General features: G+C 35.0%; 1 protein-coding gene across 1 annotated transcript; it reads right to left on the reverse strand.

The window, feature by feature from the left end:
* Window positions 1-13,000: 13,000 nt before the first annotated feature.
* On the reverse strand, window positions 13,001-13,951 carry LOC118931146 (olfactory receptor 5L1-like). Its single transcript, XM_036923340.2, has one exon. The coding sequence runs from the start codon at window positions 13,949-13,951 to the stop codon at window positions 13,001-13,003; it is 951 nt and encodes a 316-aa protein (XP_036779235.2).
* Between the last annotated feature and the right edge of the window lie 1,960 nt (window positions 13,952-15,911).

A 15,911-nucleotide genomic window follows, 5' to 3' on the forward strand; every position in this document is an offset into this window, starting at 1 on the left:
AAGAAGTTGCTCTAATTTCACCATCAACTATTCTTCAATACTAACACACAAAAGCATTTTAAACAGTAAGTGCACAGGAATATGGGTTCTGTTAAAACATTCTTTAAATTGGAAGAGAGAAGAGTTAGATATATCTCTAAAATAATTGTTTGCTAGGAATATAGATTCATTTCCATCTTCAAACAACAAAGTCTAGTTCTAGCTAACAAACCAGAGTGACAGGCATTTCCTCCCATGTGCTGAAGATGTTAAGATGTATACAGTAGACAGGGACTTATATTGAAATTTAAGCTCCTGGGAAATGGGCCCCTTAATTTCCAGAACAATAATTAATCTCTATGGTATAGTAAAATAAATAAAAATTAAACAATGACTACCTGTCATACAACACAAATAATGATCTCTATGGAGTATCATCTGAAAATTTTTTTTTAATTATCCCAATTTGGAAAACAACTATTTAAAATCAAACCCACCTCCCTCCAGATTTCATGATCCTTCATTATATCACATGCTGTTGTTACATATGTGGGTCATAGTTCTTATTGCCATAATGAAATAACAAATACTTCTTATGAAGTCTCCCTTTCTTATGATATTACCAAGTCCCCTAAATTCATATAGGGCACAGTGACTAAAACCACTTTAGAATTCCTTTAAATACCAGAAATGTAGTGAACTTGCTGGTCCAAAAACTGTCAAATAGTTCACACTTATGGGTGCTTATTATGTCTCAGAAAATTGTGCAAGTATGAACTCACTTTATCTTTACAATAACCAGACAAGAAAACAACTCAATTTTTAGGCCAATCTTACAAAGGAGATGAGGCAGACACAGACAGTTGTAACTTGGACAAACTAAAAATAAATTGCATGTGAAGGCCTATGAGGCTCTCTGGTTTTTCCCACCCACAGGAATGTACTGAGGAAGAGCAGACCCAGGGAGACTTGTGAGTTTGTGTCTTTCCTGAGGCATGTCCTGTTCCTGAAACCATCCAATGGGACCACATCAATGTTCTGTTAAAGGTGTGTTCTTCTGACTTACCTTGTCAATCTAGACCACAGTATTCTATTTGTTTCTGGGTAACACTGGCTGTACACATAAACTTTTTAAAGTGAATATGGTCAAAAACTAGTTTCAAATAAATAAAATTTTCTACCATGAACCACCAGATAATATGTTCCAAAGCCAGAGACTGCAGCCAAGACTGAGAAACATGTAGTTCTCCATCTCCACATCACCTTTCACAACTAAGAAGTGAAAAGTTCTCACCAACCTATATATTTTTCAATTAACCCTATGAGTAGAAATCTGTGGACCAAAACAAAGGGATAAATATGAACATTATTGTACTTAAGGCCATTGTGAATTTTGTAGTTTCTCGGTCATGGCAACTTAACTCATGGCATATCTGTCTGTCTTTTTCCATTGCATACATATTCCTTTTAGATTGTGTCTTCTCTTTTGGAATGTCTATTCAAATATTTTGCCTATTTTAAAATTGCTTTTGGCTTTCTATACTTCAGTCATAAGCATTTTTTATATATTATTGAGACCAAATCCATCTACGGAATTGGTACTTTTTGTTAAACTCTATGATCCATTTTGAGTTAAGATCTGTGTATGGTTTGAGGTAGAGGTTGAGATTCATCTGTTCTGCATAGGAATATCCAATTATTGACAAAATTTTCATTCCCCAGTGAATTTCCTTGGCAGGTTGTCAAAAATCAATCAAGTATAAATACGTTGATTTTGGGATCCTCAATTCTATTACACTGATGTATATGCCTGTCTTATACCAGCACCATTTTCAATGTTTTGTAATTTTCAGTTTTTAAGTGTTGCTCTTTTGTTAGATTTATTTCCAAACAGGGAAGTCTTTTTTACGTTTTCATGACTTTACTTGTGGCTAGTTTTACTTTCATATTTTATTTTGCTACTATATAGTCCTAGTAATTTTTGTATATTGATTCTTATCTTGTGACTGTGATGAATTCAATTTTTAGTTCTATTAGGTATAGGAGAGTGACTGTGTGTGTATGTTTGGATTCATTGGGATTTTATTCATAAATGATCATGTATATGGTGAATAAAATCAATATTACATTAAGTCTGGATGACTGACTGGTAGAGTGGCTGCTTTATTAATCTATGTATCTATCTATGTATGTTTCCCAATCTTTTGATCTTTCAGTCTTTCTGTGAGTACTGAGAGCAGACATCCTGCTCTGCTTTTTACTCTATGAAAATCACTCATTCCTTAATCATTAAGTGTGATGATAACAGGTTTGGTAGGTTGAAGAAATTTCCTTTATTTCTACTTTACTGGTAATTTTTATATTGCATGGATGTTCAACTGTGTCAAATAATTCTGTATTTACAAGGTATCCATGTGTTTTTTGAGTTCTATTCTAAGTGATGCTTCATTACATTACTTGTTCTTCATATCTTAAACCAGCCTCGCATTCCTAGGATGGATCTCACTTGGTCATGATTCATAATCCTTTTATATGCTTTGTTGAATTTATTTTATTCATTTCTGGATGTAATATTTTGTTGCATTTATTTGTTTATATGCATGTAGATATTGGTTTATATTTTCTTTCCTTGTATTGTCTTTGGCTTTGGTATCAGGGTTATACTGGCTTAATAGCATGAGTTGGAAAGAGCATCACCTCCTTTATATTCTAAATGAATAATCAACAGTCGGCGCTATGTCTTATGTAGATATTTAGCAAAAATAACTAGGAAAGCCATCTGTGTCTGCATATTAGTCAGGGAGACAATATTTTAGTCACAAACTGAATTTGTTGATATGTCTATTTAACTTTTCTATTTTTTCTATTGTCCATTTTGGTAAACTTATCTTTTCAAAATTTTCTACATTCCTTCAGTTGACTAAATTGTTGGCAAAAATTTATTTATGTTATTTCCCATAGTCACTTTAATTTCTAAAAAGTCCATAACCCTCCTAATTATATTAATATGTTTCTTGTCTCCCTTCTTATTAGTAATTCTGCTAAAATTCTTTCAATTTTATGTTTTCAAAAGACAAACTTACTGGTGTTTTTCTATTGTCTTTAATCTTCCTACTTTATTGGTTAGGTGTGCTAGTCTTTCTTATAAACATCCTTTGTTTTTGTTTCTGTTTTTTAATTTAGTTTACTCCTTTCTTTTAGTTTCTTAAAGTGGAAGCTAAAGTTCTAGTTTTGAGGCCTTTCTTCTTTACTAATACAGTTATTTAAAGCATTAAATTTTCCTCTAAGGAATTAGAAGCAGCTTTTAAAATTTCAATGGTTGCTTTTCATTTTCACTCAATTTGTAACATTTTCTAATTTTTCTGGTGCTTTTTCCTTTGACCTTTGATTTATTTAGAAGTTTGTTGTTTAATTTTGAGAGTCTTGTCTGTACTATGGAGATGAATACTTATCTGAAATTCTTGGAAAGAATTTCTTCTACTATATGTCTCACTTTTCATCTTTCAACAGTTGATTTGGAAGAAAAAATATTTAATTTTGATGACATCCTACTTATGATTTTTATTTTATTGATCACACTTTGGAATTCATATGCAAGAATATTTTCCCAATGCAAGATCACAAAAAAATTTTCTTACACTGTTGACCTTTAAACGGCACAGGTTTGAGCTGCACAGATCCACTTATACACAGATTTTTTTCAATAAAGACATTGAAAAATCTTTTGGAGATTTGTAACAATTTGAAAAAAACTCCCCAACTGCATAGACTAGAAATATTGAAACGTTTAAAAAAAAATAGATGTGTCATAAATTCATAAAATATATTATTCACTACCATAAAATCAACAATAAGCTATTAGTAGTTAAGTTTGGGGGAAGTCAAGTGCTGCATGTGGCTTTTCAGCTGCATGGGGTGGGAGTCAGTTCCTGTGACCCACATGTTGCATAAGGGTTAACTTAGTTTTCTTTTAAAAGTTTTATACATTTTGATTATACATTTAGTTTTATGGACCATTTAGGTTAATACTGCATGATGTATGATTTATGGATTAAAGTTCATTTTTTGCATATGACTATCCAATTGATGAAGGAACTTTTTTTGAAAAGACTGTCTTCTCTCCATTGTGCAGTCTTTGAAACTTCGTGGACAATAGTTTGACAATGTATGTGTGTGTCTGTATTTGGAGCCTCTATTCTGTTCCATTGATCTGTACGTCTCTATCTTTCTCAATACCACAGTTTCTTCAGTACCACATATCTTAGTTACTTTATGGTAACTGAAGTATCTTTAGAGTAACTGAAATGAAATCAGGTAGTGAGATTTTTGCAAGCAGGTAGTGTTATTGTAACTTTCAACATTGTCTGGATTTTTTAGTTTTTCTCCTGTATGCATCTTAGAATCACTTTGACAATTAAATAAAATCATGGCCAGATTATAAATGGTGTTTTAGTGTATGTGTTGATCAATTTAGGGAGTCTTTGTATTTAAGAATATGTTTTTCAATCAAGATGTTTAAAGATTGCTATGTATAATGGTGAACTGACCCATTTTCCACACTTATAGCCTTTTTTATCCTTTGTAATATTTCTTGTTCTTAAGTCCTTATATTATTTTAATATATCCCCACTTGAAAGATGTTCTAGCCTTTTATGTTTATCTTAATATGTCTGTATAATTATGGAGTATTGTTAGAAAGCATGGTTTTATTTTGCTTTTATGTCCAATATGACAATATCTTCTAATTGTTGTATCTATACTATTTATATTTAATAAATTATTGGTAACATTGAATTAAATACCACATTAGTTTCATAATTAAATATTATTAATTGTAAAAAAATATTAATATAAATTTGATGATACAGTGACTTAAAATATTTTTGATTTTTTGATTAATAAAGTATTTTATGATTAAATATTGACAAGTAATATGCAATTGAATATTTGATATAAGTATTAACTTAATATATTTATTTAATATTAAAATGCTTATAATTTAATAATTAATGTTAAATACATATTTAGATACCTTATATTGATTTTTTTATTTCTTTTCCTTATTCCTTGTTCCTTTCATGCCATTTTCTGTTATCCATTTTTTATGAAACCACGTTGACATTTCTTATACCTTTTCATAAGATTGGAATGGTTTTCAGGAGATATCAATAAAATTACCTAATAAATCAAACCTTTGGTTTACACTAAAAACAGTAAATTTCTAAGTACTCTTTTAGCTGTCATATTATTGTAGATTATACTTTTACAGACTCTATAAATGCTATTTTATCACTCTTGTTTTATTCCTTCAATGCTTGGACTATATCATTGCACTTTCTCTGCCTTGTGAGGATATCTTCTAGAACAATTAAAAATAAGAAAACTGAAATTCAATTTTACATTCAATATGCAATTTCCAGTGTTCTTTATTTCTTTGTAGACTGCAGGTTTCTGTTGGGTATGATTTTCCTTCTTCTTGCATAAAACATATTAATACTTCTGGTAATATATCTATGCTGTTAATAAATTTCTTAGTGTTCATTACTTTGAAAATAATTTTGTGTATCTTGCATTTTTTGAAAGCTATTTCATGATATATATCATTCTGTGGTGACAGTTTTCTTGTTTTTCTCCATTAATATTTTCACTTTTCATTCCAGCTTTTTCCTTCATAGTTTCAGGCCAAGAAATCTGCTCTAATGTTTACCTTTCTTTAATACCAGTTATTCTAAAGGACAGGTGACATTGTCCCCACCCATGTACACATATATCAGAGACATTTAGCAGTTAATTCATGGACTTTTTTTATTGTCAAAAATGAAAAGAGTGTCACTTCATCTAGTTTGTAGAGGCCATGGATGCTACTCAACATCAGATGGTACAAACGGTAATGCCCCAGAAGAACAATTGTCACCTAGTGCACAGTGTTCAGTGTGCTGAGGTAGAAAAGCCCTCCTCTGTATGTAGTGTCTCTTGTCTTCAATCCTTACTCTTTTACTCCTATTTTTCCATCTGGAACATGTGTTTGTGTTCACTCTGTTTGTTGCTCTCTAAGATTCTTGGATCTGTGGTTTGGTGTGTGATTTTTAATTTCAGGAAATTCTAAGCCATTATCTCTACATACACTTCCTCTGCTCTGACTTCATTCTTTTTTATTTCTGAGGTTCCAAATATAGTTATTTTGAATCATATGGCTGAAATATTTTCCCGTGTTTTCATCACTCTTTTTTTTTCTTTGTATGTCATTTTGGGTATTTTCTATTGATCTATCTTTATGTTCACTAATTCTTTACTTGACTATGTTGATGCTAACACCATGCCCAAGAACACATACCTTCTCTCTATATTTTCATCATTATTTCTAACAAGTTTAGATTCCATGACTTTGTTAAAATTCCCCTTCTATTAATGCATGTTGTTACCTTTTCCACTAGCACCCATAGGATTATAGTTATTTTAAGTAACTTGTCTGATATTTCTAACATCTAAGCCATTATCTGAATCTGAGTCTGCAAATGTGTTTGTTCTCTGACAGTCATTTTCTCCTGCTTATTTGTATGACATCTATATTTTAATGTATATTACTTGAAGGCCATTAGAGATTGAAGTAAATGGCATTTTGCCTAAAAATGATTCATATTTTTTGCTTGACCTTAACTAAAGGGAGTGAAGCAGGAAATTTTGTTGATAATATGATTACCTCAGTGTGCCACAAACTTCAAATTTGTCTATTGTTATCTTATATTTACAGTGGGGGCTGATATGCCAGAGATTACCACTATCTAAGACATCTTAAACTTTAGGGCTTTCCTCTGTATATGCACCCAAACAAGAAAGCTTCCACACATCAAAGAAAATAATCAACAGAGTGGAGAGGCATTCTAAAGAGTGGGAGAAAATATTTGCAAGACATATATTGATAAAGAGTTAATATTAAAAGTATAGAGAACAAAAATAGAAATAACTTAACCAAATTAAAAAATAGGCAAGGACCAGAATAGATATTTCTCCAAAGAAGATTTAAAAAATGACCATCAAGCATATGAAAAACTTCCCAATAGCACTAATCATCACGAAGTGCAAATCAAAACCACAATGAGATGTCACCTCACACCTTTTAGAATGGCTCTTATCAAACAGACCAGAGATAGCAAGTGTTAGTGAAAACATAAAGAACATATGGACATGATAAATTTCAGAGCAGAAATAAATAAGAGAAGACTATAGTGATAGAAAAAAGGAAGTCAATAAAACAAAGAGTTCATTCTTTAAGAAGATAAACAGACAAAACCCTGGCTACACTTATCAAGAAAAAAAGAGAGGACACAAAAACAAAACAAAGTAAGAACTGAAAAAGAAATACTCACAAGTGACACTACAGAAATAAAAAGAATTATTAGAGAATTCTATGAAAAATATACCAACAAATTGGACAACTTAGAATAAAGGGGAATATTCCAAGAAAGTCTTAGACATCCTTTCAAGATGGATGGAGGAAGAAACAGAATATATGAACAGAGCAATTATAGGTAACACATTGAATTCTTAATCAAAAACTCCCAACAAACAAAAGAACAAAACGAGATGACTTCACAGCTGACTTCTACCAACCATTTAAAGAAGAGCTAATACCCACCCTTCTTAATTTTTTTGAAACAGTAGAGGAGTGAATACTTTCAAACTCATTTTCTGAGGCCAGCATCACTCTAATACCAAAAGCATACAAAGATGCTACAAATCAAGAAATATAGGCAAATATCCTTGATGAACATAGGTGCAAAAATTCTCAATAAAACAATAGCAAACCAATTCAAAAATACATCAATAAGATCATTCATCTCAACCAAGTGGGATTTATTCCAGATATGCAAAGGTGGTACAATATTTGTAAATCAATCAATGTGATAGAGCACATTAACAAAAAGGATAAAAACCACATGATTATCTCAAAAGATGCTGAAAAAAGCATTTGACAAAATTCAACATTCATTCATGATGAAAAGTCACAATGAACTGGGAATAAAGTAAATGTACCTCAAAATGAAAAAGGCTTTATATGACAAACTTACAACTAACATTATCCTCAATGGTGAAAACCTGAAAGCTTATCCTCTAAAATCATGAAGACAGGGATATCCACTCTCACCACTTTTATTCTATATAGAACTGGAGGTCCCAGCTACTGCAATCAAACAAGATAAAGAGATAAAAGGCATCCAAGTTGGTAAGGGAGACAATAAACTGTCACTATTTGCAGATGACATGATACTACACATAGGAAACACTAAAGACTCCATCAAAGAACCACTAGAACTAATAATTGTATTGAGCAAAATTGCTGGTTATGAAACTAATACACAGACATCTGTTATATTCCTACAAACCAGCAGAAAAAGAAAGCAGGAAAACAACTCCATTCACAATTGCATCAGAAAGAATAAAATACCTAGGAATAAACCTAACCAAGGAGGGGAAAGACCCGTACTCTGAAAACTAAACGACACTGATGAGAGAAATTAAAGAAAATATAAATAAATGCAAATCTATCCCATGCCCACGAACAGGAGGAATTGATATTTCAAAATGGCCATACTGTCTAAAGCAATTTACAGAATCAATTCAATCCCTAACAAAATACTGAAGGCATTACTCACTGTATTAGAGCAAATAATCCTAAAATTCATATGGAACCACAAAAAGTGCTGAATAGCCAAAACAATCCTGAAAAAGAACAAATCTGGGTGTATTATATTCCCTCCCTTCAAGTAATACTTCAAAGCTACTTTAATCAAAACAGTATGGGCAAGGGGTAGAGCCAAGATGGCAGCTTGAGTAGAGCAGCGGAAATCTCCTCCCAAATCCACATATATTTTTGAAAATACAACAAAGAAAACTCTTCCTAAAAGAGAGACCAGAAGACACAGGACAACAGCCAGACCACATCCACACCTGCGAGAACCCAGCTCCTCGTGAAGGGAGTAAGATACAAGCCCTGGCCCGGCGGGACCCGAGCGCCCCTCCCCCCAGCTCCCGGCGGGAGAAGAGTAGGCAGAGCGGGAGGGAGAGGGAGCCCAGGACTGCTAAATACCCAGCCCCAGCCATCCGCACCAGAGCGCAGACACAGTGCATGCGTGAGGTGCTGGAAACTAGGGAAACAGGACAGTAAGACCTGTGAGCAGGTCCCTGCAGATGTTGCACCCAGGACAAAGAAAAGCGAGTGCTTTTTGAAAGTCTTAAAGGGACAGGGACCCCAAACCCGGATGGACACTTAGTCCAGCTGCAGGGAATCTGGGGCTCTCTGGGCACTCTAAACCCCTGGGCAGCAGGGAGCACGGAGGCCCCTCACAGAGGTAAATAGCCTCCCGGCCATTCCCCCTCCAACACAGCTCCACCATATTGGAGTAGCAGCCCGAGGCAGGCCACGCCCACAGCAGCAGCGGAGATAAACTCCATAGCAGCCGGGCAGGAAGCAGAAGCCGTGTCTGTGCACAGCTACCCAGCACAAGCCACTAGAGGTCGCTGTTCTTCCAGGAGAGGAAGACCACAAACCAACAAGAAAGGAAGTTCTTCCAGTCGTCACTCGTCCCAGCTCTGCAAACTATTCCTATCACCATGAAAAGGCAAAACTACAGGCAAAGATCACAGAGACAACACCAGAGAAGGAGACAGACCTAACCAGTCTTCCTGAAAAAGAATTCAAAATAAAAATCATAAACATGCTGATGGAGATGCAGAGAAATAAACAAGAGCAATGGGATGAAGTCCGGAGGGAGATCACAGATGCCAGAAAGGAGATCGCAGAAATGAAACAAACTCTGGAAGGGTTTATAAGCAGAATGGATAGGATGCAAGAGGCCATTGATGGAATTGAAACCAGAGAACAGGAACGCATAGAAGCTGACATAGAGAGAGAGATAAAAGGATCTCCAGGAATGAAACAATGTTAAGAGAACTGTGTGACCAATCCAAAAGGAACAATATCCGTATTATAGGGGTACCAGAAGAAGAAGAGAGCGGAAAAGGGATGGAAAGTATCTTGGAAGAAATAATTGCTGAAAACTTCCCCAAACTGGGGAAGGAAATAATCGAACAGACCACGGAAATACACAGAACCCCCAACAGAAACGATCCAAGGAGGACAACACCAAGACACATAATAATTAAAATGGCAAAGATCAAGGACAAAGAAAGAGTTTTAAAGGCAGCTAGAGAGAAAAAGGTCACCTATAAAGGAAAACCCATCAGGCTAACATCAGACTTCTCGACAGAAACCCTACAGGCCAGAAGAGAATGGCATGATATATTTAATGCAATGAAACAGAAGGGCCTTGAAACAAGGATACTGTATCCAGCACAATTATCATTTAAATATGAAGGAGGGATTAAACAATTCCCAGAAAAACAGTATGGTAGTGTCACAAGAACACATAAATCAATGGAACAGAATTAAGAGCCCAGACATTAACCCACATATATATGGTCAATTAACATGCAATAAAGGAGCCATGAGTATACAATAGGGAAGAGACAATCAGCAAGAGAATGAAACAGGATTACTGTCTAACTCCATACACAAAAGTAAACTCATAATGGATTAAAGACCTAAACATATAACATGAAACCATAAAACTCTTTGAAGAAAATATAGGCAAAAAATCTCTTGAATATAAGCAGGAGCAAGTATTTCCTGGACACATCTCCCAGATGAAGGGAAACAAAATCAAAAATGAACAAGGGGGACTGCACCAAACTAAAAACTTCTGTACAGCAAAAGACACCATCAGCAAAACAAAAGGGCAACCTATAGTATGGAAAAATATACTCACAAGTGACTGATCCAATAAGGGTTTAACATCCAAAATATATAAAGAACTCATGCAACTCAACACCAAAATAAACAACCCATTAGAAAATGGGCTGAAGACCTGAAGAGACATTTTTCCAAAGAAGAAATACAGATGGCCAACAGGCATATGAAAAGATGCTCCACATCACAAATTGTCAGGGAAATGCAAGTCAAAACCACAATGAGATACCACCTCATACTACTTGGAATGGCCAATATCCAAAACACAAGAAATTACAATTGTTGATGAGGATGTGGAGAAAGGGAAACCTCCCTACACTGTTGGTGGGAATGTAAATTTGTGCAGCCACTATGGAAAACAGTATGGAGGTTTCTCAAAAAAACTAAAAATAGAAAGACAATACAATCCAGAAACTGCTTTTGGGGGGATTTACCCAAAGGAAACAAAACCCCAAATTCAAAAAGATATTTACAGGCTTATGTTTATTGTCACATTATTTACAACATCCAAGATATGGAAAGAACTCATGTGTCCATCAACAGATGAATGGATAAAGATGTAGTAAACACAATGAAATATTATTCAGCCTTAAAAAAGAAAGAAATCCTGCCATTTTTGTCAATGTGGATAGATTTGTAGTTACTGACAGACAGGAAACTGTGCTAGTTGGCGTGAGGATTTAATAATGTGGGTAACTGTTGAACCACTATGTTGTATATTTGTGCGGAGAAAATGGAAATGTCTTACCAGAACTTCTGCCTTGACTTACTGGCACCTATTGTATACATAAAAGAGCTTGTTTGCACATCTATGGGATGTTGAGCAGGGACAGAGCAGCTGGTCAGTCTGGGAGTACCAGGCTCGGGGAGAGGTGGAGAGGTAACACCCATTCTCTCCTCTCCTCAATCCCAGGTACATAGTTGCTCAGGTTTCCACGGGTCACCAGCGACCTGCCCACAGAGTTCCTCGTGGTGCTGGGGGTGGGGAAGCAGAGCACCAGAAGAGCAGGGAAAGAGCAGCGCAAGTGTGGGTTCAGAGAGCTTGGAGAGCAGAGAAGGGGAGCCTGGAGGGAGAACTAGGAGAAAACTGGCTGGTGGAAGGCACAATGGACCCTGGTGCTAGGAAAGGATTAAGCCTGTACTGGGGAGCAGGAAAGAGCAGTGCTGTCAGCCACTTGTACACGGCTGGGTGACGGCTGTGAGAATAAGTGTGGTATAAACCCCCTTTAAAACTCCCAAATTTTGCCCTCTGTTTTATTGGTCTCATCAAATTCATTGGGAACTTGCCCAGGTTGTGGGGAGTACCCTCCTCCTGGAGCAACAACTTGAAACTAGTATAAGATTGTATATCAACTTCTTCAACTTAAAAAACATTGTAAATGCTTAAAAAAACATAGGGCAGAGCCAAAAAGTTAACAAAGACATGGAAGCTTAAAAAGTTATGATATCACATGCAAGATCTACATTACTAATCAAGAATTAAGGGAGATTAGAGAACAAAATGTAATAATGAAAATACAGTAGCAATAACAGAAGATAATTTATTAATCAGCTATAATATATACCTATATATATATATATATATATATATATATATATATATATATAACATATAACATATATAATGTTAACAACTAAAGATATAGTTTTCATGGAAATTTGATTAGAAAATAAGAGTGTTATTATCTCCAATTTGCAGAAGAGGTTTTAAAAGTTCTAAAATCATAAACTTGCAACAGAAAAAGTAATAAAAAAGAAAATAACTGAAATGACAGAAAAACAATACACACTTTTAAACATGTAGGAAATTCACTACAAATTTTCATGAAAAACATAGAATATAGACCAAAGTATACTCCACGTAAAGAGAAGGAGGTCAGTTTAATACAAGTGGCTGCATGTTAAAAGAATAGCAAAAAGACATGGCTCTTTATGTGCACTTTGTTAGAAATATGTTGTTGTATCTACACCAAGAATCAAGTCTAACAGTACCGCTCCCAAAACCCACTCAAGACAAAGGTTGGAGAAGAGCAGCAAAGGAAGCAGATGCATTTTAACCGTCAATAAAAGGGATAGTGTAGTGTATGATTTAATTAGGTAGGAAGTGGAAAGTAGAAAAGCATGCAGAGTCCCCAAGTCATAAAATCCTTCCTATTTAACTTTCCATTCACATCTACTCTCAATAAACCTTTCTTTGAGGTTCTTTACCTCTAGTTAAGAAAATAGTTTTTCAAAAGGTAATTTTGATCTCAACACTTTCTTGAGGGCTTCTTTCACATCCGTGTTCCTCAGGCTGTAGATCAGGGGGTTCAGCATGGGAATCACGATCGTGTAGATCACCATGGGCACTTTGTCAGTATCCGTACTGTTGCCAGAACTGGGCCGACAATACATGAAAAGGATTGTTCCATGGAGGACAGCGATGGCCATGAAGTGGGAGGCACAGGTGGAGAAGGCTTTGTGCCTTCCCTGGGCAGAGCGCATCTTCAGGATGGTGATGAGAATAAACAAGTAGGAGGTGAGGATGATCACAATGGTAAAAATCTCATTGCTAGTGGCCACAATGTATATGACCAGTTCATTCATAGTGACATCAGAGCAAGCAAGAGACAAGAGAGGAGGTAGATCACAAAAGAAGTGGTTAATCACATTTGATTGATAAAATGGGATTTGAAGAGCTAAGCACAAGTGAATCAGAGAACACACCGTCCCACAGAAGTAGCAGCAAGATACCAGCTCTACACAGAGCTGCCAGGACATGGTGACCATGTACAGCAGTGGCTTGTAGATGGCCACAAAGCGATCATAGGCCATAACAGCCAGCAGGAAGACCTCAGTGATGGCACAGGTACCAAATAAGTAGAATTGCACCATGCATCCCAGAAAGGAAATGGTTTTGTTCTCACTGATAATATTGGACAACATCTTTGGCACGATGGTTGTGGAGCAGCAAAAATCCACAAAGGACAAGTGGCTGAGGAAAAAGTACATGGGAGTGTGAAGTCCAGAGCTGACCTGAATCAATGCAATCATGCCCAGGTTGCCCAAAACTGTGACTCCATAGATCAGAAGGAACAGCACGAAAAGAAAGGCTCTCAGCTCAGGGGCATCAGTTAGTCCAAGAAGAAGGAACTCTGCCACAGAAGAGCAGTTCTCCGTGCCCATCCCTGCTGCATGTCAGGCTTCAGAAAACAAATGATAAGTTTTGTGTGTCTTCTAAAAAAATAAAGAATGCATTAAAAACAGATTAATATGGACTTTAGAACTATAAAATTGGTTTATTTATGAGATATATCAAACAGTTTATTTATGAGATATAACAAAAATTGTCAAAACTGAGAACTGACACAATTGTCAAAGAACTCTCAGTGGATCCTACTGATTAACACTGACATAAGCATCAACAGAAACCTTAAATGATTCCAACCATTACCTAACATAACACATTGAAATGATCATCTGGGTTTTGTGGTTTGATAGTTTTTAAAACGAGGTTCAAAAATGTACTTCACAGCCAAGAAAAGTTAACTCCTGTTTTTGGAGAAACTTAATAATGTCTATCCACCAGAGTAATACTTACTGTGATTCTACAAATAAATACTCTCTCTACAAATAAATACTCTTTCTTTTTTTTCAGTAGAGTCTATCAGACAAACAAATTTGAAGTTCCTTACAATTCCTATTTTGGAGAGTGTGAAAAATGTTTTTGAGTTTTGCGACTCATGTAAACCCTTTACATTTGGAATTATAAAAGAGAAATAAAACACATGCTAAAAATAATTATTTTACATATCAAACAAAGTGGCTAAATCAATTGTAATAATAATGATCCATATTAAAAAGGCCTAGAAAGATGGAACTTCTATAAATTTTTCTGGAAGGCAATAAGAGGGTACATTCAAAGCATTCACCCTGATAATGAAAACTATATGGCATTCTCTATGAGATAATTTATTCTTAATAGGCTGTTATAAGAAATATTAATTACATTGCTATAATAGTGAAAAATCATGTTCTGAGTTACACTGCAACACGTTTATAATATTAACAAAAGTAAAATTTAGTTGTCAAAAATAAAGCAATTGTTAAGTACACTGCATCATATTAGAGATAGAAAATTATCATGATCCTTGGTATTAATTTTCAGAGATGGTTAAATTTTTTTAAGTGGTTGCCAAATAGTACACTTAGTGTATATAGGTAAATATAAATGATGATGTACATGCAGAGGTATGAATACATATCATAGACGTATGTGTAATCACTTTATTTAGCTATAAGTGAAAGATAAATACTTTATCCACATTGAAAAAGAGGCAAGTGAAAATTTTCCCAATTCTTCTCAGGTAATTGGTTTGGGAAAGTGGTTAGATTTTGCATTCCATATGGGATATGCCACTGAGACTTTTCCTTAAAAAAAGGCATATGAAAGTTGAGGAACTCTATCCTCTGTCCTCCCTTTGAGACATCAGAGGATGCATACTCATTACTTCACATACATAAATGTAATGAAAATGGAGTGAAGAGATTCTGGACTAGAAAGATAACCTATTTTCTCCACATCTCAATCTAGTTTTAACAAAGTGGGAACAGCATATTCCTGAAGTCACGGTTTTTCATTACCTGACCAAAAAACAAAAACAAAAACACCTCAGTGATTTGCCTATTTCCTAGTTAAAACAGGAAAACCTACTTGGAAAATGTTCTTCCCAGCGTTCTAGACTAACAATCAGAAGTTAGTTTATGGTAAATCCAAAACAAATCCAAAATAATTCACTTCATTTTCCATGAGAGAGCGTTTGCCGGTCCTGCCTCTCCATGACCAGGTGAACGGCACATACCTTCAATCCTCACAATTAGTGTGAAAATTAGGGAGCTGTCCATGGTCATAAATTCTACCTTCTATGGTAGAAGTCAGTTGGAAAAAAGCGGTGAAAGAAGACAGAATGAAAGACAAGGAAAGACAGAGAGTGAGAAAGAGAAGATCTACTATCTATTACACTCTACCCTTTCATACACATCAATGGTTGATGTTATAGAGGAAATTGTTCTAATTTCACCATCAACTGTCCTTGAATACTAACACATAAAAGCATTTTAAACAGTAAATGCACAGGAATATGGG

This window comes from Manis pentadactyla, chromosome 9 (assembly GCF_030020395.1).
Source record: "Manis pentadactyla isolate mManPen7 chromosome 9, mManPen7.hap1, whole genome shotgun sequence".
Classification (NCBI taxonomy): Eukaryota; Metazoa; Chordata; class Mammalia; order Pholidota; family Manidae; genus Manis; species Manis pentadactyla.